At 36.2% G+C, this 24,204-nt stretch overlaps 7 protein-coding genes across 10 annotated transcripts in view; 4 read left to right on the top strand and 3 right to left on the bottom strand.

Annotated features, from left to right (window-relative positions):
* Positions 1–855: 855 nt before the first annotated feature.
* On the top strand, positions 856–2,939 carry LOC104826947 (probable inactive purple acid phosphatase 16). Of its 2 annotated transcripts, none has more exons than XM_010559927.2 (5): positions 856–1,238; positions 1,494–1,718; positions 1,800–2,088; positions 2,176–2,344; positions 2,475–2,939. In XM_010559927.2, the coding sequence occupies exons 1-5, from the start codon at positions 971–973 to the stop codon at positions 2,688–2,690; spliced, it is 1,167 nt and encodes a 388-aa protein (XP_010558229.1). In that variant the 5' UTR covers positions 856–970; the 3' UTR covers positions 2,691–2,939. The 2 variants fall into 2 exon arrangements, with proteins under 2 accessions (XP_010558229.1, XP_010558230.1); XM_010559928.2 differs by having other exon boundaries at positions 1,111–1,238; positions 1,490–1,718.
* A 129-nt stretch (positions 2,940–3,068) lies between these two features.
* On the bottom strand, positions 3,069–5,915 carry LOC104826946 (DNA repair protein recA homolog 2, mitochondrial). Of its 3 annotated transcripts, none has more exons than XM_010559924.1 (8): positions 5,756–5,915; positions 5,235–5,295; positions 4,796–5,001; positions 4,632–4,719; positions 4,263–4,435; positions 4,004–4,150; positions 3,765–3,899; positions 3,069–3,661 (listed from the first exon to the last, which is right to left on the bottom strand). In XM_010559924.1, the coding sequence occupies exons 1-8, from the start codon at positions 5,840–5,842 to the stop codon at positions 3,380–3,382; spliced, it is 1,179 nt and encodes a 392-aa protein (XP_010558226.1). In that variant the 5' UTR covers positions 5,843–5,915; the 3' UTR covers positions 3,069–3,379. The 3 variants fall into 3 exon arrangements, with proteins under 3 accessions (XP_010558226.1, XP_010558225.1, XP_010558227.1); XM_010559923.1 differs by having other exon boundaries at positions 4,796–5,013; positions 5,756–5,914; XM_010559925.1 differs by lacking the exon at positions 5,756–5,915 and having other exon boundaries at positions 4,796–5,013; positions 5,239–5,295.
* A 150-nt stretch (positions 5,916–6,065) lies between these two features.
* LOC104826945 (signal recognition particle 54 kDa protein, chloroplastic) lies at positions 6,066–9,819 on the top strand. Its single transcript, XM_010559922.1, has 15 exons — positions 6,066–6,289; positions 6,395–6,527; positions 6,902–6,969; positions 7,051–7,152; positions 7,334–7,486; positions 7,572–7,649; positions 7,852–7,977; positions 8,058–8,160; positions 8,283–8,383; positions 8,503–8,640; positions 8,721–8,864; positions 8,939–9,014; positions 9,118–9,203; positions 9,284–9,409; positions 9,495–9,819. Exons 1-15 carry the CDS (start codon positions 6,137–6,139, stop codon positions 9,600–9,602), a joined length of 1,695 nt encoding a protein of 564 aa, XP_010558224.1. The 5' UTR covers positions 6,066–6,136; the 3' UTR covers positions 9,603–9,819.
* Positions 9,820–10,013: 194 nt separating this feature from the next.
* LOC104826944 (iron-sulfur assembly protein IscA-like 2, mitochondrial) lies at positions 10,014–11,948 on the bottom strand. Its single transcript, XM_010559921.2, has 4 exons — positions 11,660–11,948; positions 10,972–11,096; positions 10,745–10,853; positions 10,014–10,423 (listed from the first exon to the last, which is right to left on the bottom strand). The coding sequence occupies exons 1-4, from the start codon at positions 11,897–11,899 to the stop codon at positions 10,358–10,360; spliced, it is 540 nt and encodes a 179-aa protein (XP_010558223.1). The 5' UTR covers positions 11,900–11,948; the 3' UTR covers positions 10,014–10,357.
* A 1,033-nt stretch (positions 11,949–12,981) lies between these two features.
* On the bottom strand, positions 12,982–13,646 carry LOC104826943. Its single transcript, XM_010559920.2, has one exon. The coding sequence runs from the start codon at positions 13,586–13,588 to the stop codon at positions 13,100–13,102; it is 489 nt and encodes a 162-aa protein (XP_010558222.1). The 5' UTR covers positions 13,589–13,646; the 3' UTR covers positions 12,982–13,099.
* Positions 13,647–22,029: 8,383 nt separating this feature from the next.
* Positions 22,030–23,467, top strand: LOC104826942 (uncharacterized protein At3g28850). Its single transcript, XM_010559919.2, has one exon. It carries the CDS (start codon positions 22,083–22,085, stop codon positions 23,250–23,252), a length of 1,170 nt encoding a protein of 389 aa, XP_010558221.1. The 5' UTR covers positions 22,030–22,082; the 3' UTR covers positions 23,253–23,467.
* A 709-nt stretch (positions 23,468–24,176) lies between these two features.
* Positions 24,177–24,204, top strand: part of LOC109117273 (40S ribosomal protein S28-1) — a 963-nt gene continuing 935 nt past the window's right edge. The window contains exon 1 of the mRNA XM_019204187.1: positions 24,177–24,204. The gene's annotated coding sequence lies outside the window, so the exon portion shown is untranslated.

Here is a 24,204-nt window from a genome sequence, read left to right as displayed (position 1 = left end):
TGCTCGTGACCTCTGTGTGTTTGCATGCGAATGCATGCACGTGGTGCAACTCAAACTAAGTGTTGAAGATAATTGTGGAAATTACGTCCCTTTTTTTTTTACTAATTTCTCCAAAACTGATCACATAATTATAAAAAATATCATTGCAATTTTTATATACTTTTCATTTTCCCTAAATTGTGTATTAGTTTTTATAGAAAAAAAAATTCAAAGCCCTATAATAAACTAAGGTTTTTACCCAAAAAAAATCTAATTAGTCTTTGATCATGTAAGAGAATCAAACAAAAATTAATAATGTTCATTGAAATCTAGTCTGATTTAAAAAAATAATTAGTTACGATTTTAGAGCATTCGAAAGTCATTACCAAAAAAAAACATTCGAAAGTCCCGAACAATGTTTTTGTTTTTGTTAAAATAAAAAATACAATCGCCCCTGAATGTAAGGCCTAAATATTCGAAATAAATGGGCTTACAAGGCCTATCAATATTTAGCAGTGGTACAAAGGCCCATCAATAATTTACAAGGCCCAACGATTTCGACCATTTCCACGAAATAAAAATAAAACCACCTAAAAATTTATAATTCTGAATAATAAATAATAAAATAAAATAGCGGATGAAAATAATAATCTCTTGCAAAAGAAAAATAGTGAAATGAGTATCGAGTCCTGCAATTTCCTCTGGTTCCAGTTTTGATTTTTTTTTAAATAAATTTCCAAATAAAATAATATTCACTCCTATTCTGAGATATCACTTTGCATTTTCGATCGAGGCAGCTCGTAGGTATATTCCTCTTAAATTCGCCTCTTGGACAAAACAAACCGTATTTTATCCAATCGTTAACCCCTTTAACAAAAAAAAAAAAGTTAACCCAAAAAAAAAAAAGTTCTGAAAATGCTAAAACCATAAAAAAGACAAACCTTCTTCGTCGCTTTAGCTCTGGCAGTTTGGACTGAAGATTTTCCCCCAGATGACATCCTCACCGTCGATTCATCTCATCCTAATCTTCGTATCCCTCCCTCTGTTCCTGGCCGTTCGATCTGATCATCCATGGGAACTCAGGCTGCCGACAACGACGACGCCGGTGAGGAATCTTGCGGTGCGGAAGGGTGCACCGTTCAGAATCGCGATCTTCGCGGATCTCCACTTCGGTGAGGACGCGTGGACGGACTGGGGCCCACGTCAGGACGTTAACTCCGTCAATGTTATGTCCGACGTTCTCGACGCCGAAACCCCAGGTGAACGTTACGCATACCCTCGCCGTCATTTAGGTTTAATTGTTTGTTTCTCCGTCTGCGTTTATAAAACACACGGTTTGATCTTACATATATATACATATAGTATGATTATTATATATACAGCGGATTAAAAAAATACATAGAACCATGGACAATTATACCCTTTAATCTAGTTAATTTAGTCAATGTTTAGAATTAGATAAGAGAAGATACGGGAAACTAACTAACATAACTGTAAAAACTGGAAGAAGGCAGATATGGTGGTGTATCTAGGAGATGTAATAACAGCAAACAATATACCGACAAAGAACGCGAGCTCGTATTGGGACAAAGCTTTGGATCCGACGAGACAGAGAGGGATTCCATGGGCCACCCTCTTCGGTAACCACGACGACGCTCCTTTCGAATGGCCTTTGGACTGGTTTTCATCCTCCGGTCTTCCTCCCCTTCGCTGTCACGACCCGAATTCATCGACCACCGGTGAGTTTTCACGTACGATCTCAACGATTACAAACTTGCAGCTTAAAATTTGCTCTTTTTAGTTATGTTCTGTGACGTTAGGTTGTGAAGAAGTTGCGTGTGCGTTCAAAGGAACAACGCGTGTGGATTTGATGGAACATGAAGTTGCAGAATCCAACAACACACTGTCATACTCCATGAACGGTCCGAAAGAGCTTTGGCCAAGCGTCTCCAACTACGTCCATGTGATCACATCATCCAACCATCCGAAGTCACCCGTGGCATTTCTCTACTTTCTTGATTCCGGTGGTGGATCGTACCCTGAAGTCATCTCAAATGCTCAAGCCGAATGGTTCAGACGCAAGTCCAACGAGCTAAATCCCGATTCACGGTAACCATATATCATGATATCATCATCATCATCATCAACGAGTACATGATGATATGATTATGGAGATGTATATTGATTGAGTTGTAGGGTTCCGGAGTTGATCTTTTGGCACATACCGAGTAAGGCTTTCAATGAAGTGGCTCCACGGCTATGGATAAGAAAGCCATGTGTTGGATCCATTAACAAGGAGAGAGTTGCAGCCCAAGAATCCGAAATGGGCATCATGAAAATCCTCCAAGACAGATCCTCTGTTAAGGTAAGTTCCTTTATATTTTATACTTAGATACTGTTCACTTGTTAATTACGATCTTGATGGATGGGTTAAAATTCGCAATCATTTCGTGTGTAAGATGTAATGAAAATTCGATTTTCTCGGGACGAAACAGGCGGTGTTTGTAGGTCACAACCATGGACTTGACTGGTGTTGTCCGTACAAGGACAAGCTCTGGCTTTGCTTTGCAAGACACACTGGTTATGGCGGATATGGCAACTGGGCAAGAGGATCAAGGATCTTGGAGATTACGGAAATGCCCTTCACCCTTAGATCCTGGATTAGGATGGAGGATGGTTCTGTACATAGTGAAGTCATATTGAGTTCTTGAGTCACACTGGTCGGTCCATATAATTTCATTTTCTCAATTATTAGTTTCTTTTATAAGATAACATCATGCAAACTAAAGATGGTCTGTGGTCAATCCATATATCACTGAATCTCTAAAGGGAAAGATGAGATCCTTGAGCACGCCGAGGCAACGTGTAGAGTTCATGCATGGATTCTTGGTTTGTTAACATGAATCGTCGTTGTCCGAAGAGGGTTGTCCATAAGCATTTGAAGCTCTCTGATTGTGATTCTTTTTTTTTCAAAGTTCAAAGATCGGGTTTGTGATTCATCCTCAAGATTCTCTTACCCTGTAGTTTTTTTTTCCTGATACTGAGATTCTGCAAATGAAAACGAGAGAAGAAACTGTGATGGAAAGAAATGGCAATAAAAGAGTAAAGAGCTCATCCAATTTAGCAAAAAGAAAAGGTACATGACAGAGAATGTCAAGAGTTAAAACTAACAAGAACAGTGTCTGTGATATTTCTTCGTTCCTCCTAGTTTTCCACCTGACAACAAGACAAGCCTTCACTCATGTCCATTCCACATGCCTTACAGAAAGCTTCATCTCATTCATCAGAGCCTTGTGAGACGAAGACAGATGGTTAAGTGACGATTCTTTTGGTTAATGCAAATTCCTCGACGGGTTTTGCTCTATAGGTGATGGATATTTGTTTCGGGACCTATCCGCTCTTACATGTTGAACAGCTTTCTCCTCAGGATCTTCACCACAGCATCAAGGACCTCTCCGTTTTCCATCAGGTACTTTTCAGCAGTTTCTCTCCCATTAATGACCTCACCTTCCACGAAATAGCTGTTTCCTTCTTGTATCATAACTCCATGCTCACAAGCCAATTCTACCACCTCACGCTCAATGTAAAATCCATGACCAAAGTGAATGCCCAAGTTGGCTTTCTTCACTCCCGGTGCCAGCTTATTTTTCACCACTTGGACACCGATATCAAGCCCGATTATCTGAGTACAGAGCACAAGAAGGATATACATTTTTGGTCTTCTAAAGATGAAGAAATGAAGGTATAAAAGCTAGCCGAATACAATGATAACCGTATGGTTATACCTTATTGTCAGTCCTTATTAGTCCGGTTCTCATCATTTTCAGACGTATCGCAGCGTGAAACGCCAATGCGTTCCCACCACATGTGGTCTCTTCCGCATGTCCAAAACCTAAGTCAGACTTAACATGTGATCTGACCTGGATTATAGACAATGATATCAGTAGCGTTTTGATCTTCTATTCAGACAGAAACACAAAAGAGAATCAGAGATATAATAATAGCTCACAAATATTTCTCTAACCTGATTAAGAAAAACAAGCAGAGTCTGAGAATTGCATAACGAATAGTGAATCTTCCGGAGTGCTTGTGTCATTATTCTTGACTGTATGTCTCCATAGCTATCACCAACAGGAACATCAAGTTCTTGTCGGGGGGCAAGAGCAGCAACCTGCAATACCGTGCAAAAAAAAAAAAAAAGAGAAGAATGCAATAGGTTGTGTAAAGAAAACACAGATATATAGAGATGCCAAATAGAATACAGATAACGTGAGAGCCCTCACACTATCAACCACTATTACGTCAACAGATCTGCTCTTGGTCAACACATCAACGATACTGAGCAAATTTTCAGCAGAGTCAGGTCGTGATATCAGAAGATTTTCTGTGTTTACACCAACTGATTCTGCTAGAGTAGGATCCATAGCATTCTCGACATCAAGATAAGCACAATACCCTGGTCAAAGACAGGAGAAATTACTTTCTAGAAAAGAATATCGAATTAAGCAAATGGAGTGGAGAAAAACATTTCGCAAAATCCATCTAAAACATCGCACTGGATGGTGTTTTCGTTTGTCATAGATTCTACTACTGAGTCCTGAGGTTCGGTTCAAATAAAGGTGCCTTAGATGAAAGATTAGTGATAAACTCACCTCCAAGTTTCTGAGCTTCCTTGATGATATGAAGGGCAAGGGTTGTCTTTCCAGAAGCTTCTTTTCCATAGACTTCAACAATTCTTCCCTACAAAAACAAAAAACATATATCTCTTGTAATACACCGAATACAACAGAAACTTGGTCACTCTTGATCAAACTACCTTTGGCAATCCTCCAATTCCCAAGGCTAGGTCAAGCTTCAGTGAGCCCGTAGATATCACTTCAGCTCGACGAGAGCTGAAAAACCGCTTCAAAGACAACCTAGATTCTTTGGAAAAATCATTTGCAAGCTCTGATAGTGCCATATGAAGAGCAGCGTCTTTCTCTGTTGCTTTGCAATCATCCTGGACTTCATCAAGTTCGTAATCTGAATGTTCAGCTGAACATGGACTTCCATTAGAGTGGAAACAGAGTATGCATACACATAGAGGAAATTCTTATTGAGCCGAAAAAGCTTCCAAAACTTCCGAATTCTCCTTTAATTATGGTTAAGCTTGACTTTATGCTGAAAGTGAAAGATTCCATTCTGAGGTTTTACACGCCATATAAAGGGCAGAAATAGAAGAACATCATTTGCAAACAGAGAAAGTTACCAATTACCTACAGATGAAAGATACCGGCTGCTATCCCCACAGCATGGATCAATGTCTTCTCTTCCATTCTGGTGCACATAAGAAGAGGAAACAACAAGGAGGCAATCACTAGACCGATTTTTCGATATCACATTCAGTAGTGTCAGTGAATCTCCAAGAGAAAACCCTATTGGGCAAACCAGTAATTACAGTAGCATTTTCAGAAGGGATAAATCAGTAGTGAATGATAAGGGATTAGATAAGAAATGTAACAAAGAACTCCGAAGCTTTACACATCAAAGTTCACATTTTTTGTTGTCTCTGAGTATCAATGGAGCTGTGAATTCAGTATAAGGAACAACCAACCAAAACCCAAGTTTAACAATGGTACATCCATCGGAAAGATCATGTCTTTATAAAACGAAAAGCACGTACCCTACTGAAATTTTGAATTAGGGCAAGAGACTACAGAAACCGACCATTCTCGAGAGCCGACCAAAAAACCGAGACACCATTACAGAGGAAGAAAAAGACGACAATTAGCAAAACCTGATAGCAGTAGGAGAAGAAAGAGAAGGGACGATGAGAACTCGGCTTCAGACTGGTGGAAACCGACCGCCACAAGAGTCGCCCCATTTTCCGTTGCCCCGACGGCGGCGCGTGTTCAGCAGACGCGCCTTTTCTTTGTCTGAGCCATTATTTCGCTTACTCCACTCTTGTTAAAAGCTCTCAAAACGGAGCGTTTCGATAAAAGCATCAACGGCTAATGTCCTTCCACGTCGTAAATTTTTCAGATTTTTCCATTTTGATTTTTTTTGGACGGATGAAATGAAAATAATCCCATTGTATACTCAACCTGCAACAAGATAAAACAAGATTGCGGAGTCTGAAAGGTTTGGGCTTTTGGTGAGGAAAAAGCTTTGATCTTCAATGGAGGCTCTGCAATTTTCCTCCCATTTCTCTGTGAACAGAATCCCATGTGCGCAGAGTCGGAGTGGAAGTTCGAGAAGCTCTGCCACATTTCGTTCTGCATTTACTGGTTTCAGCAATTCAGCTCGGCTTTCCTCCAGAAACCCGTTCACGGTTCGGCTTGAAGTTTGGATTTTTTCCATTTGTTATGTGGTGTTTGACTGAGGGGCTTGGGTTTGTGTTATTTAGTGTCTTTGTCTTGTCTGGGTCTGTGTTTAGAGGAGGATATGGAGTTGGGTGAACTCGAGGACTGTTGGTCATGGAAGAGACAAAAGGAGTGTAATAAGGGCTGAGATGTTCGGACAGCTAACCAGTGGACTTGAAGCTGCTTGGAGCAAACTCAAAGGGGAAGGTTCGAGTTTATTTTATCTGTCTTAAGCCGAAATTTTGAAAATCTTGCAACTTGTATAGCAATGAGGTTATGGAAGTTTGCTTGGAAGCACGATGTTACTATAATTGAAAAGGGTTGTTTGTGAGATAAATAAAGCCATCGCCTCTGATCTAGAGGATTATAGAATAGAGATGGCCTGTGTTTATGAAGAAAATACAATTAAGTGAGAGTGTGCAAAGGCACCTAACGCAAAGATAATCAAATAAAAGAACTTTTTTTTGATAGTCGAATGAGGACATCATCATGGATAAAGGACAGTGCAATCATGTTTCTTCAGAGATTGCAGAAAGGATGAGTTGCAGTTTTCTTTAAGCAAGTGATTCTTGTACTTGCAGAGGTTTTGACAAAGGAGAACATCGTTGAGCCAATGAGGGATATCAGAAGAGCACTTCTGGAGGCAGATGTGAGTGGGATTGTTTTCTTCCGTTAGCTCCTTATGGAGAAATGTGTGTAAAGTGAAATCATTTTGGTTGCTTTGTGACAGGTGAGTCTCCCTGTTGTCAGAAGGTTCACTCAAGCTGTCAGTGACCAGGCTGTTGGAATGGGTGTTATTCGTGGAGTGAAACCAGATCAACAGTTGGTCAAGGTAATTCTTGTCGGCATAATTCTTCATAGTTCATTTCTTTTTTCCCCTCTTTTCTTTGTGCTTTTCTCCATCTTCTTTCTTCGTAGCCACCCATCCTATTCCATCTTTTCATCAAGCCTGATCAATGGTCATCTGTGTATCTTGAAGTATCTAAACCTTGAGCTTCTTGTCTTTGTGACAGATTGTATATGATGAGCTAGTGAAATTGATGGGTGGAGAAGTGGTCGAGCTGCAATTTGCTAAAACGGGTCCGACAGTTATATTATTGGCCGGGCTTCAAGGTGTCGGAAAGACGACTGTTTGTGCTAAACTCGCGTGTTATCTAAAGAAGCAGGTATGCTTGTGAAAAGTGGTAATAGTTTCAGAGAGGAAAGTTGGTATAGTTTTATATGTATGACATTTTATATTTCTTTTTACAGGGAAAGTCTTCCATGCTTATCGCTGGAGATGTGTACAGACCGGCTGCCATCGATCAACTAGTCATTTTAGGTGAACAGGTAATGAAATTTTGATCTTGGAATTTATGGTCCACAAGTAAACTTCAGATTGAAACCTGCATTATATGCGTAACTTCTGAGTGTGATCTTTGAGGGAAGGGAATAAGGGGTTGGAAATGGTTGTATTGCATGTGATCTATCTTGTAATGATGCTCCATTGTCAAAACAGATTTTCTCTTACTCGGAATTTTTTCTGTCACAGGTCGGTGTGCCGGTTTATGCAGCTGGCACTGAAGTTAAACCTGCAGATATAGCAAAGCAAGGTCTTCAAGAAGCTAAAAAGAATAACATAGATGTAGTAATCATGGATACAGCAGGAAGGCTTCAGGTAATGAATCTTTTTTTCTGAAAGGAAGGATACTTTGTCTGAGAAGCACTGCAAGCCCTTCACATCTTTAGTTGTGACAGATAGACAAAGGCATGATGGATGAGTTGAAAGACGTGAAGAAAGTTCTGAATCCCACAGAAGTTTTGCTAGTTGTGGATGCCATGACTGGACAAGAAGCTGCCGGTACTCAAATTCTTGTTCATTTTTCACTAAAATCTCAATCTCCTGAAGCAAAAACGTATCATTTTCTTGTGGATAATGTTACTTTGAATCCATAGTATAACTTCTTTGCTCTTGTCCTACAGCACTTGTGACAACATTCAATGTCGAGATAGGAATCACAGGTGCTATTCTGACAAAGCTAGACGGTGATTCAAGAGGTGGAGCTGCTTTGAGCGTTAAGGAGGTTAGCCCTCCTCCTCTTGGCTTACCAATGGCTTTTATGGTGTTGCTCACAGTAAAAAAGTGGAATTTCTCTTTGTTGAAACATTTCCATTGGTAATGGCTTTAACCGGATATAACCAGGTATCTGGAAAACCGATTAAACTCGTGGGCCGTGGAGAACGTATGGAGGATCTTGAACCATTTTACCCAGACCGTATGGCTGGACGTATCTTAGGAATGGGAGACGTCCTCTCATTCGTAGAGAAGGCACAAGAAGTTGTAAGCTTCAGTAAAATCCCAACTTGGGCTTTTTTCCTCAGACTCTATAAATTGTGAATTCAGATTTTCAATCTGTGTAGATGCGTCAAGAAGATGCAGAGGAGCTACAGAAGAAGATAATGAGCGCGAAATTCGACTTCAATGATTTTCTGAAGCAGACTCGGGCTGTTGCACGTATGGGTTCGATGACACGGGTCATTGGAATGATTCCCGGAATGGGGAAGGTATCATTTCCACTCCATCCATGGCTTCTATCTAAAACAATGAAAGAACTCTTCCTAATGCTTACATAAAACAGGTCACTCCATCACAAATCCGAGAAGCGGAAAAGAGTGTGAAGATCATGGAAGTGATGATCGAAGCAATGACCCCAGGTCTTACTCTCCTCTCCATTATCTAAATCCTGAAGAAATGTTTCCTTATCGATTGTTGCAGTTCTCTGAATTCGGTATATTGCTCTTGTGTACACTTGGGCAGAGGAAAGGGAGAAACCAGAGTTACTAGCAGAATCGCCAGTCAGGAGGAAAAGGGTTGCTCAAGAATCTGGAAAGACAGAACAGCAGGTATGTTCTGTTTTTTCTACTTCTTCTCCGTTCACTTTCAGTTTCAAATCTCGGACAGGAAGCTTCATACCCTTTGTCAGGTGAGCCAACTCGTAGCACAACTCTTCCAAATGCGTGTGAAGATGAAGAACTTGATGGGCATGATGGAAGGCGGATCAATTCCTGCTCTAAGCAATCTCGAGGATGCATTGAAAGCAGAACAAAAGGTTCCTCCTTTCTCTTCTACTTCCAATATGTTCCTTAAGACCACACGAAATGAATCGGGATTGGGTTTGTGTGATTTGCATCTAGGCTCCACCCGGAACTGCTCGGAGGAAAAGAAAGGCGGAATCAAGGAGGCAATTTGTGGATTCATCTTCAAGCAGACCAGGTCCTCGTGGGTTCGGGTCAGGGAACTAAACCAGATTTAACTGTTCTACTCTGCTCTCTCCTCTGTTCTGTTTCCTTCTCATGGCCTCTGCAACTGTTAAAAGAAACCAGACATGAGCATGAACATGAACGAACATTACAAGAATGGTCTGGTTTTGTATCTACTTGTCTTTTCTCAACTCAGTCAGATAGAACTGTTGTGCTCTCAAGTCTTAACACCGCAAAGAGAATGGTTACTTTGTTGGCATCCTCTGTAGTATCAGTATGAGTTACGGATAGTACAGAAAATGAAGAGGGGAATTCCGAAATATTATTATAGTATCGGGGTGTTTTTGCAAAGTAGCCAACAATTTCAGAAGAAGTTGCTGGGCTTGTGGCTTGAGACCTTTGCGTATATGCTCGTACGGTGAAACCATTGGTGAATTACAGAAGAAAGTACCATAAATATGAAATCTTTATTACGTTTGGAATATGAATTTTAAACGTCAAATGGAACTTACCATTACACTGATTATTATCACAAAACCCAGGAGGGATGAACCTGGAAAAAACAATCACATGATGAAATAAACAAACATACAAACAGCTCTGGAATTAGACATCTCTAGCTTCTCTGAAATTTTGTAAAAGAAACTTCAGAACATGATAGGTAGCTGCGGGGAATGATCACCGTGCTCGTGTCTTAATGTCTCCGATCTGTCCGAGGACAAAATAGCGAGATTCAATAGACGCTGAATCAAACCCGCAAACCAGGTTCCCTTTGACTGACTGATACTGAGGATGCTTCACTGTTTCACCATGAAAGAACTTTTGCAACTGCATCCACCAACTGCGCTTGGGTTTTCAGCTACCTGAATATGGTTTAGCCGTCAAACAATCCTCAGAATCATCACAAAGTTCAGGGAGAGGTTATCTAAATCTAAGAGGCAGAAACTAAAGAACGGAAAACATGTAGGCTATGCAGCTTTCACATTGTCTCTGTTGCACCAAAAGGGCATCTCACAGGTATAAAATCAGTCTTAACTTCTTGCCCCACATCCAGTCTACCGAAATGCTCATATAATTTGTAAATGGATAGAGTAAAAGATTCCTCTCTGAATATGGCGAATTCCCAGTATGGCAAAAAAAATGAAGCCGTGGATATCGGAGATGGAAAAAGAAAAGTCTTTTACCACGAATGCTGAACGGATAAGTTCCTCAACATAATCAACGGTTGCTCCTTTCACAAAATCATACGAAACATTATCTACAACCAATTTCACGCCATCCGACTCGAAAACTCTGCATTTGTTTAAAAAAACAGCCAGATTTTAGAAAGAAAGCCGGAAAACATTGCAAAAAACAATGATTTTCACTTTGTAAAAGAAAAAATTTAATAACTTTGAGGTAAACAAAGTACCTGTCATCTGCGTTGGTCTTATTATCAAGCTCAAAGATATATTGAAAGCCCGAACAGCCTCCTGTTTCTACACCCAAACGAAGCATTTTCACATCCGATTCACTAGCTTGTAATTCCTTCATTCTCTGAGGAAAACAAAAATTGCAGGGGTCAAGAGAAGGATAAAGACAAACAATCAAAAGGTAGATGGAAGGAGTCTATAGGTTGTAGCCATGGCTTCGCACAAGGTCCATAAACTTTGGAACATCAAAACGTCAACTTGTGAGATAATGCATGGTGACAATCATAACAGTGAATTGTCTCCTGCGTAACATTTAGTTACCCTGGTCTGGTTCCGACAGTCACTCGAAAGGAAGACCGCGAGGAAAAACATATGATACAGATTTTCTTCTTGTTCATAGATTGCATGACGGCATACCAAATATATAACAAGTTAAAAGGACTGAAAACCCGAAGCATAATCAAAACGAATAAAGTTTACATCATTCCATTCCATTTTCCCCTGAACCGTGAAGTATGAAAGCTCGAAAACACGAAATGCTGCGAACATAGACAGTTGTCCCGTAACTCATCAACTGAAGGAGCAAAATCCAGAAGACACCGCGGATTTCAGACATAAAATTCAAACATCAACCAAACAGGTAGAGAAAGAATCGACCAAATTCAGACATAAGAAGAAAAGACATGCCTGGATACAACTCTGGGTGAGGTGAACGGCGTCGGGAGAAGGAGAATCGGATTGGGCAGAAGACGAAACCGATTCAGACGAGAACGAAGGAGACACTTGGTTGAGAGCGGAGACGGAGGAGAAGTTGAGCATCCGATTATTATCCCGAATACGAGCAGCGAAAAATGGAGCAACGCGTCTTATCAGAGATCTCGACATGGCCCTCCTACTACACAACCAATCTCTCTCTCTCTCTCTCATAAAACTAGAGCATCCCCGGGGAAGGAAGACGATCTTCGCGTTTCTCGAATTTTTCTTCCTCTTCCTGGGAATTTCATTGTCAAAGAAAGCGTGTTATACGGTTATTTCTTTGGGCCCAACTCTAAACCCAGTTAAGGCCCATTATGATTCTATTTAGGCCCAACAGAAAATTATCCAAAGGGTAAAATGTTTATTTGAAGATTGATCAAAAGTTATTAGGGAAGCTAAGGGAGGTAATTGCAAAACATTTTAATTTTACTTGGAAGACATTTTGTTCTAACCAAATCCAATATTATTAAGCATTTTACACTTAATTAGACTCTTCTTTAGTTTTTTTATATCAAAATCGACTAATATTAAAGTATTAGAATTTTTTAATCTTGATTAAAGAATGTTAAACTCGCATTATATTTATTTATTTTTATTAAAACAAATGCCATGTTGTATATATACACACAATTTGATCGAGTGAATTGATGGTTGCATTTTCTTATTATGATGTGGAGTTATGATTTTCTTCTTTGCTTGTTGGCCACTAGAGCCTTTAATTAGGACAGATGAATCCACAAAAAAAAAAAAAAAGCAGTCGTCAACTTCTGCGATCACTTCGTCTTCCACCTCCACCTCTCACCTAATTTACATTTGTATTGTCCCTTCGTTTCTATGAAGAAGAAAATAAATATACTCTATTTGCCCTTATTAATTGTGAGAACCATATAACTTATACATACATATATATATATATATATATATATATATTATTTGGGTGGATGTGGTTCGAATATACAAAATATTTCATTTATCGAAAAAAATTTCTGATGCGTTTGGATGTTGTAACCAACGCAAGGATGATTTATAATTTATATTCACTATGAGAGACATTTTTGTATTTTTCAAGCAAAATAAAGGGTGGTTCTATATATTTTTTTAGATAAATGAAAGTCAAGTTGGTAATTTTAATGGATATAAAAAAATATTTATAAATAATTATATCCGTTATTTAATCATTGAGGAATTAAACTCAAATTTAATTTATAGATAATTTCGAATGATAAAACCGAACTCAACCCAACTAATGAAACAGTATTCTCGAGTATGGTATATATATTTTCTTTTCTTTATTTCTAATTCAGGGAATATACAAACCCGATCGATGTGTAATATATGTAAGTATGTATGTGTACATGTATGTATTCTAGGCTATTCTAGTTCAGGAATACTATCTAACGCGTGCTTATTACAGACAAGATCATGGCTTATAACCAAATCTTGTTTATCCAAAGTCTGATATGCCATCTCGTGGACCGACCCTCCTTCAAGCAACTTCTGCAGTTCTTGCTTGCTCAGGACGATCCTCACTCTCACAACCTTGACGTTCCTCTCGTCATCGCCATCTTCTCTTGATCTCTCCGCCTCCACCTCTGGAGTGGCAAACCTCACTTTCTTCTTCTTCGGATTCGGATTAGGGTTCTCCGAAGGTGCAGGCGAGAGACGGTAGACGCGACCGCAGAGGAGTGTAGCCTCGGGGTTCAGATGTTGTTGCGTGGTTGTTAAGGTATCGAAGAGTCGATGGCCGGAGAATCGGCTAAGGATCTGATGAGCTTTCACGGGTTCTCTGTATTCGAGAATCTTACCGTCGTTTCTGACGATCTTTACCACTCTGTTCTCAAGAACTAAACAGTTCCCCATTTGTCTTTGCCGCTTCTTTAGTTTGTAGTTTTTTTTTTGGTGAAGACAAGACAGTAAGATAAGATTGTGTTGGGAAGTCGTCTTGAAGATGCGTTCTGTATTTATAGAGTTTTGGTTTACGATAATGCCCTCGATTTCTCTGGATATTACAAGCAGTGGCATTATCTCTTGTGGGTCCTCAGCATTTGATCTTTTTGAATGGTGTGGGTAGGCTGGCGCTTTTCTGAATCCCACGATCTTTACTTTATGGTACATTGTTATTATTATTATGATTATTATTTGAAATAATATTAATCCGAAAAATATATAATATAAATGATCGTACAAGATAATCATATTGTTAGATTAAATTATTACAAAAGCTATCTACATTAATAACAAATATTACGAGGTTGCATCATAAAATAAAATTTGTGACAGACCGATGTAATATATAAGCTCTATTTTTTTATATTTAATTCTATGACAGATCACTACAAATTCGTTTTAATTATTTGATTCTTATACTCAAAGAACACACGGCTTGGTTGTTCTTGGCTTGAAAGTAATTGCTAGAAAATGAAACTATATTCAAATTTGTTTTATCTTATACGTCTTTGTCGCATTATATAATATTCTATATTACTTTAGTCTGTTTATAGGTATGCCCTATAAATCAAGATTACCAACGTACAATAACTGGTCCCTAGTGTTGGCCGGTTATTTCCGGTTTGGATTGCAATTGTTAATTTCCGGTTATTTGTTTGGTTTGTTGTTGACCGTTCGACCGGCTTAGAATAGTGAAATGAGGGAGATGAGCAGTGGTTGTCATTTCGGGCTTCCGATGAGCATCATTGACTTGTAAATTCACCCCAATCCATTCCAGCTCGTGTTTCTCGTTTAGTCTTTTGCTTATAGTTATCAATTTTGTCATTGCTAATATTTGGTTCATAAACGTACGTATCTCTTTCATGCACCGATGATGGATGATTATAAGGAGGATTTGACATAGACTTGATTCAAAACCTAACACAAACAGAATTGGAGAAAGATTGAATCGAAATCGGAATCGGAATAATAAACATGCTTATTAAACTATCTGTACCCATCGCTGTCATGCATACATTATACATATATACATGTGTATATATATCATACATATACAAACAGATGTGTATGTGCATGTAACAGTTGGTTGGTTGTTCATTTACTCCTTGAAGAATCATCATCATATGTCATATTGGGAATTATGCAGATTAAAAATTATAAAATCATGGCATTCGCGATCTCGTGTAGTAGTAAAAAAAACTAATGATTTTCCAAGAGGTTATGAGTTTGATTCCATTCTCTAGGGATCTGTCACTCTTTAGATGGTTTATCTGTCTCATATGGTTTACATGCTATTACGTGGAATCAGATGATTTATCACTGCGTATGAAGGGATGTGGCTGAGTTTCCACCGTTATAAAAAAAAGAATTATAAAATTGGAAACTATAAACTAATCCTATTGGAACACTAACACTAATCCTATCAAGAATATAATTCCATAACTCTTACTCTCCATGATTCCCAATACATGCTTATTACATTTTCTGAAAACTTATAAGATTTACACATTGGACATTATACCTACAAAAGTAACTAAAGCATACCATTATGGAATATCATATACAATTTCGTCCGATTCAATTCAATTCACATGCTTTATATATAAGTCCAATTCGCGGAAAATAAATATCATCGAAATATCAACACAGGTATATATGGGACAAGCGACAGATGAAACGAATTATACATCAATTAAAAAAATAAAAAGTTTAAGAGTTTTAAGCACCGATCGAGATGACTCATGATCGTGGTTGATCCCGATTCCAAGTCAAGCAAAAGTTGCAAGGGATGTTAAATTCATTGTTTGGAAAGAAGGGCGGTGAAAAAACAGTGTGAAAAGGACATATATATATATATATATATATATATATAGGGTTCATTAAGGAAGATAAAGAAATGTTACAGAAATTACAAATGAAAGAAATAATGGGTAGATAGAGAGAGACTGGAGACGAATTTTTGCAATTAGGGTTTACTTGCGTGTATATGGTGGATGTTGCTGTAAGCAAAGCATGCTTTGCCCCCTTGGAGAATTTTTGTCACTGCTTTCCTCTTCATCTCCTTCCTTAGTGGTGGCGGCAGAAAAAAATTTTACACTTTCTTTTTTGTTAGTAATATATTGAAAAATAAAAATAAAAAAGTTGAATAACTTTAACCAATCCCTTATCATCTCTCTCCCCATCCAATGTCCATAGCCATCATCTCTTTTCTTCTTTTTTTCTTTCTCATGTTGTGTGCCGCAAACTAGAGTGGGTTATATGTTAGAATAGTGGTCGGACCATATATTATGATTTATATAAGATATACATGTATATATATATATATATTATAATCTAAGATAATTTATTTATTTATACATATTGTATGAGAACCATTCAATAAAATCTGTACAAATAGTATTATTAATTATGCACTTCTGGGTAGATAATTTAAATTTTGCTACAATACATAACGCGTGATGACGATTAACTAATTATGTTGGATATTCCTAGAGTATTTATTGTATTGAAGTATTATAATCAAATTAAAAAATCATAAATTTAGGGATAATATTTCGTGTAAATAGAAATAACGTTTTATTTATTAGAAGTTATAGATGGTTTTATAGAAAATATCGTGAATTTTAATAAAAATCACATTAAATACGGTATATAAAAAATCTTTTAGTGTATTAAAAAATGTATTCGAGTAGTCACGTTTACCCAATAAAAATAAAACGACCTTTTTGGTTATACTCTATAAAATCATATCTCCATATTTGCATTTTTTATGTTATTGACGGTTTTTTTTTTTTTTTTTTTTTTTTTTACATTTTACAATTTGAAACATGAAAGAAACCAACAACAACATAAAATATATTTTAAAATGCTAATTGATTTCAGAATATCAATGACTGTCCCACGACAAAAAAAAAATCTCATTAAACAATCTTAATACATTTGGAGGGAAATAGGAAATAAGAAAATGTATTGGCCCACGACGATCATGCCAAAATATCACAAGGAATATCTCTTGTTTTCCTTTTTTTTTTATATTAATTCTCGTGATTGCACCGCCTTAGAAAGGTGTTGTTTTCTTTTCGTTTTGTTTTTTTTTTAAAAAAAAATTGGAACATAATATGCAGCATAAAATCTAAGGTTAAGAAAATATTAGCGGTATATATGGGTATTGATGATAGATATTCGAGGATAATACTAGTTGCTTTTATTATTTATTATTACTGCTGCTGTTGTTATTTTTGTTATTATTATTATTATTATTAGGGACAAACCTAAAAATAATCTTCAACTTCCACACTTACACAAAAAAAAAACTTTCTATTTAAAATTATTTATAAAAAACCATAAACTATTAATTTGGAGTAAAAAAGACCATAAACTATATAAATTATTTAAAATCAATTTCTCACTTTAAATTTGGTATAAAAAATTATCAACTATCAATTTAAATAAAAATAATTATCATCTATCTAAATTACTCAAAAAAATATAATGTTTTACATTTATTATAAAAATCTATTAAATTTAAGTAGAAAATATATAGAAATAATTCTAGAAGTACAAGAAAAATATAATATTTTAATATTTAATATTTTTATAAATATTATAAACATCAATCTATATATAATAATATACATATATTATACTTAAAACAGAGTATATTTTATTATTGTACATATTATATTTAAAATTTTGTCATATATTAATATTTTAGAGGTCTATGTTAACTGCATAAGTAACAATTTTAATTCGCTCCTAGTGTCTTATATGAAGACTAAGCAAACATCAAAGGCGGTTGTCATTCGATTGAGCAAATTCATATTAATTTTTTTTTTGTGTGCCTATCGTATGCTCTGATATGTAATTAATTAGTTGCGAATAAGAAATTCCAATATATATAACTTTCATTAGGTTTATTTTAAGTTTCGGAATTCATGTTCTATGACTTGTATCATCAGCATGATGAATGCATGTACATCACATCACACACAAAAACATATATATTTTGATAAATTATTTTGAAGAATATTTAACTTAGGAAAGGGGACAGTACACATCATTCGGGGATGCACTTAAAAGTTTTCCAATGCAATGATGATAAAGAAGCGCCTATATATTTTATTGTCTTTCTTAAATTCTTATATTTTTAAAAAATAAATAGTCGAGGGAGAGATTGTGGAGGTCGGGAGGGAAATAGGAAATAAGAAAATGTATTGGCCCACGACGATCATGCCAAAATATCACAAGGAATATCTCTTGTTTTCCTTTTTTTTTTATATTAATTCTCGTGATTGCACCGCCTTAGAAAGGTGTTGTTTTCTTTTCGTTTTGTTTTTTTTTTAAAAAAAAATTGGAACATAATATGCAGCATAAAATCTAAGGTTAAGAAAATATTAGCGGTATATATGGGTATTGATGATAGATATTCGAGGATAATACTAGTTGCTTTTATTATTTATTATTACTGCTGCTGTTGTTATTTTTGTTATTATTATTATTATTATTAGGGACAAACCTAAAAATAATCTTCAACTTCCACACTTACACAAAAAAAAAACTTTCTATTTAAAATTATTTATAAAAAACCATAAACTATTAATTTGGAGTAAAAAAGACCATAAACTATATAAATTATTTAAAATCAATTTCTCACTTTAAATTTGGTATAAAAAATTATCAACTATCAATTTAAATAAAAATAATTATCATCTATCTAAATTACTCAAAAAAATATAATGTTTTACATTTATTATAAAAATCTATTAAATTTAAGTAGAAAATATATAGAAATAATTCTAGAAGTACAAGAAAAATATAATATTTTAATATTTAATATTTTTATAAATATTATAAACATCAATCTATATATAATAATATACATATATTATACTTAAAACAGAGTATATTTTATTATTGTACATATTATATTTAAAATTTTGTCATATATTAATATTTTAGAGGTCTATGTTAACTGCATAAGTAACAATTTTAATTCGCTCCTAGTGTCTTATATGAAGACTAAGCAAACATCAAAGGCGGTTGTCATTCGATTGAGCAAATTCATATTAATTTTTTTTTTGTGTGCCTATCGTATGCTCTGATATGTAATTAATTAGTTGCGAATAAGAAATTCCAATATATATAACTTTCATTAGGTTTATTTTAAGTTTCGGAATTCATGTTCTATGACTTGTATCATCAGCATGATGAATGCATGTACATCACATCACACACAAAAACATATATATTTTGATAAATTATTTTGAAGAATATTTAACTTAGGAAAGGGGACAGTACACATCATTCGGGGATGCACTTAAAAGTTTTCCAATGCAATGATGATAAAGAAGCGCCTATATATTTTATTGTCTTTCTTAAATTCTTATATTTTTAAAAAATAAATAGTCGAGGGAGAGATTGTGGAGGTCGCTGTCGCTCATTTGGCACCATATATATATATATATATATATATATATATATATATATATATATTGTGTGTCGTTATGATTTTTTTTTCTCTTAAAGGAACGTCAAGAAGAAGGCAACATTCACAGGCCAAATCCGTAATATATATATATATATAATACACATTCAAAACGTTTCCTATATATATTGATGAATGCATTATACAATTATACCCTAAATGATAAGATCTTTTACGCGACAACATGTTAGTTGTGACCACAAGAACATACGAGATATTCAGATAAAATGGATTAGTATCATTTGATCATAATTATAATTAGATTGGATCATTAAACTCAAATAAAACCACGTACACTTCTCAAATTTAGTTCCGATAGGAATAATTATAACTTTAACTAATTTTCCAACCAAACTAAGATAAATTAAGATTAAAAAAATTGTGTCATTCTAATGGCATTTTATTATAATGATTTAGGATAGCTATTAATTGGAATGAAATTAATTGATCCTTCAAAAAAAATTCACTTAATATTTTTAGAACCCAAAATTTACGTAAATCTTGACATGTATACATAATTATCCAAACGAGTAAAAAAAATTCCAGATCATCGTAATAATGTAACATATCAAAGAAAAAAGAAAAGAGGTGAAAGATTCTGTTCTCATGAGCTTTGGGACAGAGGAAGGCAAAGGGAAAGATTTTGTCACCCGTGCAAACATCTCACCCGTTCCCAAGCTTTTGGTCGGTCCACGTGCCGCAGTCTAGCGAATAGTATGACGCCATGTGTCACCGTTGACTCCTATGTCATTGTTTGACTTTACGTGTCATTCTTCTGTTGGCCGCTGCCGATCTCAGTAAATTCTTTGACTTGAGCTACCGATTGACGAAAATATTTTGATTTTTTTTAATAAAAAAAAAGCTATTTAGACTAATTTCAGTCTTGAATCCCGAGACTTTTTAAAACCAACTAATCAAACTGAATTTAAAGAGAATAAAATGATCTACATTTTTTAACGAATGTTAAATTTTATTCAGTAAATAAATATTTTTTAAATAAAAAATAGAATCTAAGGGTTCCAAGTTTTCATACTGAGTGTTGAATGGTGTACATAAATCCGTCTTGACATATATAATTTCAGAGAAAAATTTTATGACCACCAAGTGAGTTGAATATTTGCCCATATTAAAAAAAAAAACTGGTGAAAAAATTAAAATAAAATAAAATCATCATACAAATAATAAAATTACTCGGAAACCATATTTAAGCGGGAATCTTTTCTCCTCTGATACTTGGCCCAAATTGAGTGGCACATATAGGGGCCCAATAAATTTAGATCCAATGGGCCTTTTATGATTGCTCATGAACAATTTGTTTCCTTTATTGGATTTCCAATTCCCCCTTTTAGTTACTATCATTGGGTCGATCCTAATTCAAATTCATATTAATTCATTCAATTCAAATGGATTGGATCAACCAAATTGACATTAGCATTATATGATTTTTTTTTTTTGATAATCCGGAAGTTCACCGGTCTTTTGGTCCGACTACATCTCCCAAATTTCCCATGTGAATGTCCCTCCCCATGTTTGGATTTGAACCTAGGATGAGAGCATGCTTTGCATGTTCTCTCACCTAAGCCACCCAAGCTTGGGTAACATAGTATCATGTTACAAGAGGAATGAGGGATTTCAAAGCTTTAGTGTTTATGGTCCACGTGGGATGCTTTTGTGTTTTTATTTTTATTATTATTTGGTAATCATGTATTCTTTTGTATAGTTTTAGTTGAAATTGACCGTTTAATTATGGGCTCCATTTGCTCAAATTTGTTTTTAAAATTTTAAACTAATTTTCTAAATTTGTAGCGTTTTGTTGCAGTGATTAGATTGTCGTTGTTGTACTTTATTTCCCTTAAAAAATTATTATTTTACACCAACACATTTGTGGTATATTAATGAATATTTATAATTTAACATATATATATATATATATATATCGTGCCAAGATTTCTCCATTTGATTTAAAAAAGCATACCTAATAATTAAATCATTGCAAAATATAAGTAATATAATTAACAAACCTCATATAAAAGACATGATATTTTAATAATTTATGTGTATTCTTTTGATTCGGCAACATGTTAGATTTGATCTCTGCACACCACACCTACGGTTAGGCAGTCAAAGCCACTTTTTCTGATAAAATTAATCGAAAGAATTCAATTAATTGGTGGCTTGGCATTAGGTATGCAATCAATGTAATTTCTAAGGGTTTCTTTTTCATTTTTTTTATTGTATAATTAGATTTTAAAGTGAAATCTGACAAGTGGGACATTTCATGATAATTTGTTAATCTAATTTTTAAAATAGCATGCTTCCTATGCCCCTTTTGCGCAATATAATAATTGATTTATTTATTTAGATATTATCACAATCCACAACAATACAAATTCTTAAATATTTAGTATTTAAGCCTGTGAAGATTTAATAATTTGTCTTGTATATACATATATATAGCTGTGTGCATACAGACCCCAAAAATGATTGTGTATTTAATCATTATTATGTATATGTTATTGTATACGTAGGCAAGTACAAATTATTAACGTTTGCTTAACGTACAATAGACCGTTGAAGGAAAAGATTTGGCAGTCAGAAACATAATTATGGGGGAAATCGAATCAATTCCTATTTTTTAAGTTCCACTTGCACTGTTTTACTTTCAAGTTTTTCCAAAAGGACGGGGTTAAATTAGAAATTTCAAGAAGTTTCATGGTAAAAAGTAGAAAAAAACACAAAGGTGAGGACTTCCGACAAAAGTCCCTCGATCCACTTCACTTCCACAATGTCCGTTCGAAAATACGACCGTTGAAGTTAATAATTCAAAAAAAAAAAAGAAACTAAATAACTTCCCCCTCTTCCTCCCTTCTCCTAAAATAAAAACTTCAGTAAAAACCGAGAGAGAGAGAGAGAGAGAGAGAGATGGGTTGCGTTTCTTCGAAACTGGTAAAGAAGGAACTCGTAAGAGAGATTCGCGTCAACAACGGCGGCGATCACATCGTCTCCCTCACTTCAACAACTTACGGTCTCCTCAAACTCGACGAAACAGTTCCGCAGTTACAGGAACCAGCCAAGGATGTTGTCTTGGAATCCGACAAGCCCAAGAGATCTCCGCCGAGTGAAGAGCCAGAGATCATCAACACTTGGGAACTTATGGAGGATCTCGAAGACGCAGTGCCCGTTTCGCATCCACAGAGGATTAGCCCCAAATCTCGAGGCTTTTTTGGAAAATCATGGATGAGTCCGATGAGATCAGTGGATAAGATGGATTCTCCAAATAGAAGTAAGAGATTTTGTGGAAAAGAGAACAGAGGAACTGCCGGAAACAGTTTGAACTCGAGAGGATTTAGTCCGAACCAAGTTTTGAAGCCGAAGAACGTTCTAGAAACTCCGAAAAGAGGCGTTATGAGATTGAGTTTCCCACTGAAATCAGATGAACCATCGACAGTAATGACGCAGAGAAGGAAGAGCTTCAGCCCACTGTTCGATCCGGATCTCGTTGCTTCCTACGAGCGAGAGTTAAATCAGGAGCAAGAACAGATCAAGACAGTGATTTCTCCCGTGCCCGAGATTCTAAAACCTATGAAAACGCAGGAAATAGAGAGTATCCTCGAGAATTTCAAGGAGATCTGCCCACCAGGAGGGGAAAGCTCAGTGATCATATACACAACAACACTCAGAGGGATCAGGAAGACGTTTGAGGACTGCAACACGGTCCGAGCCATCCTCGAGTCTCATCAGATTCAACTGTCTGAACGCGATGTGTCGATGCACTCGGGGTACAAGGACGAGATCAGGGGCATAATGGGAACAAAAGAGGTGAAAATACCGGCGGTGTTCATAAGGGGAAGGCTGATAGGGAGAGTGGAGGAAGTGGTGAAGTTGGAGGAAGAGGGGAAATTGGGGATTTTGCTGGAGGGTATGCCCTCAGCCCGGCAAGGAGGCTGCTGCCGAGGCTGCGGAGGGCTGAGGTTTGTGATGTGTGTGGTCTGCAATGGGAGCTGTAAAGTCATGGATGAAGAGAAGAAGAAGACGATAAGGTGTTTGGAGTGTAACGAGAACGGTTTGATTCTATGCCCAATTTGCCCTTGAGAGAATGCTATGCCATGTATCAAGTGAGAGGGGAAAACCAAGAAGTTGACTGGCTTTGGATTTTTAGAATGTGTAATAATAATGATGATGTGGGTTGATGATTGATTTAGCTTTGCTTGGTCCTTCACCTTTAAGGGGATGGATGCCTCTCATGTTGTGATGGAGCTTGTAGTAATGTAATTTATCTGATTATTCAATTCATTCATTTCCACTGACCAATTTCTACACTCTTGCCATGGATCGTCCATGAAAATTCATAACCGGAACTTGTCATAATGTTCAGGCAGTTTCGGAAGAAACTCGCACTAGAACTGTGAGGTCGTGTGCTCGGCCGACCTCATGGGAAGTTACTGATAGAACTGTGAGGCCATTTGGGAAAACTTCTGGTCGGAATTCGAGTTGGTTTCCAATTCGGAGGCTTACTGTCTTCCTCTTTTCGCATTGTACATCAAAACCTTGAATGGCTGTGAATGCATCTGCTGGAAGATCATCTTCTTTGTGTTGTGACTTTTCCCTTTTGGGTTTCTTCTGTCTCTTTGCTGTCTGCATTTTGTTTGATGGATAAGTCATGTAAGATAGAGACAGTGTGTGTTGAAGGAGAGAACAGGAAAGACTTTGTGTTTTTGAATAAATACTCTTTTTTTTTTTTGAAGTCTTTAGAGAAATCTGTATCAGTGGAAAAAATAAGAGATTAAGGATTCGGTGTTTTAATTGAGGGAAAAAAAGATGGTATTTTATAATTTCTTTTTGCACCAAGAACCGGAACATATCTATTGAACCGGTTTGGCTCCTAAATCGAATTCCGGTCCGGTTCGAGGCCAGTTTCCCGGTTTTGATCCAGGGAACAAAACAAAGGCGCTCCTATAAATACCCAGGGAAACCCTTCTTTCTCGTCTCTCTCAAAGTTAGGGTTTTTGCCTTTTGCTCTCTCGAGCCGCTGAGTTCTTCCGAT

Source organism: Tarenaya hassleriana, unplaced genomic scaffold (genome assembly GCF_000463585.1).
Source record: "Tarenaya hassleriana unplaced genomic scaffold, ASM46358v1 Cleome5, whole genome shotgun sequence".
In the NCBI taxonomy this organism is placed as follows: Eukaryota; Viridiplantae; Streptophyta; class Magnoliopsida; order Brassicales; family Cleomaceae; genus Tarenaya; species Tarenaya hassleriana.
This window is presented reverse-complemented; position numbering and strand designations above follow the sequence as displayed.

Coding starts and splice junctions, on each gene's coding strand:
- LOC104826944 (XM_010559921.2), bottom strand. CDS start 11,899: ATGAGAGAGAGAGAGAGAGATTGGTTGTGTAGTAGGAGGGCCATGTCG. Junction 11,097..11,659: donor TCACCCAGAGTTGTATCCAG/GCATGTCTTTTC, acceptor TGTTTTCCTCAG/AGAATGAAGGAATTACAAGC. Junction 10,854..10,971: donor AAGACCAACGCAGATGACAG/GTACTTTGTTTA, acceptor AAACAAATGCAG/AGTTTTCGAGTCGGATGGCG.
- LOC104826942 (XM_010559919.2), top strand. CDS start 22,083: ATGGGTTGCGTTTCTTCGAAACTGGTAAAGAAGGAACTCGTAAGAGAG.
- LOC104826945 (XM_010559922.1), top strand. CDS start 6,137: ATGGAGGCTCTGCAATTTTCCTCCCATTTCTCTGTGAACAGAATCCCA. Junction 9,015..9,117: donor GATCGAAGCAATGACCCCAG/GTCTTACTCTCC, acceptor ACACTTGGGCAG/AGGAAAGGGAGAAACCAGAG. Junction 9,410..9,494: donor CATTGAAAGCAGAACAAAAG/GTTCCTCCTTTC, acceptor ATTTGCATCTAG/GCTCCACCCGGAACTGCTCG.
- LOC104826946 (XM_010559923.1), bottom strand. CDS start 5,842: ATGGGGCGACTCTTGTGGCGGTCGGTTTCCACCAGTCTGAAGCCGAGT. Junction 5,296..5,755: donor TCTTCTCCTACTGCTATCAG/GTTTTGCTAATT, acceptor TATGTGCACCAG/AATGGAAGAGAAGACATTGA. Junction 5,014..5,234: donor CCGGTATCTTTCATCTGTAG/GTAATTGGTAAC, acceptor GTCCATGTTCAG/CTGAACATTCAGATTACGAA.
- LOC104826947 (XM_010559927.2), top strand. CDS start 971: ATGACATCCTCACCGTCGATTCATCTCATCCTAATCTTCGTATCCCTC. Junction 2,089..2,175: donor GAGCTAAATCCCGATTCACG/GTAACCATATAT, acceptor ATTGAGTTGTAG/GGTTCCGGAGTTGATCTTTT. Junction 2,345..2,474: donor AAGACAGATCCTCTGTTAAG/GTAAGTTCCTTT, acceptor GGGACGAAACAG/GCGGTGTTTGTAGGTCACAA.
- LOC104826943 (XM_010559920.2), bottom strand. CDS start 13,588: ATGGGGAACTGTTTAGTTCTTGAGAACAGAGTGGTAAAGATCGTCAGA.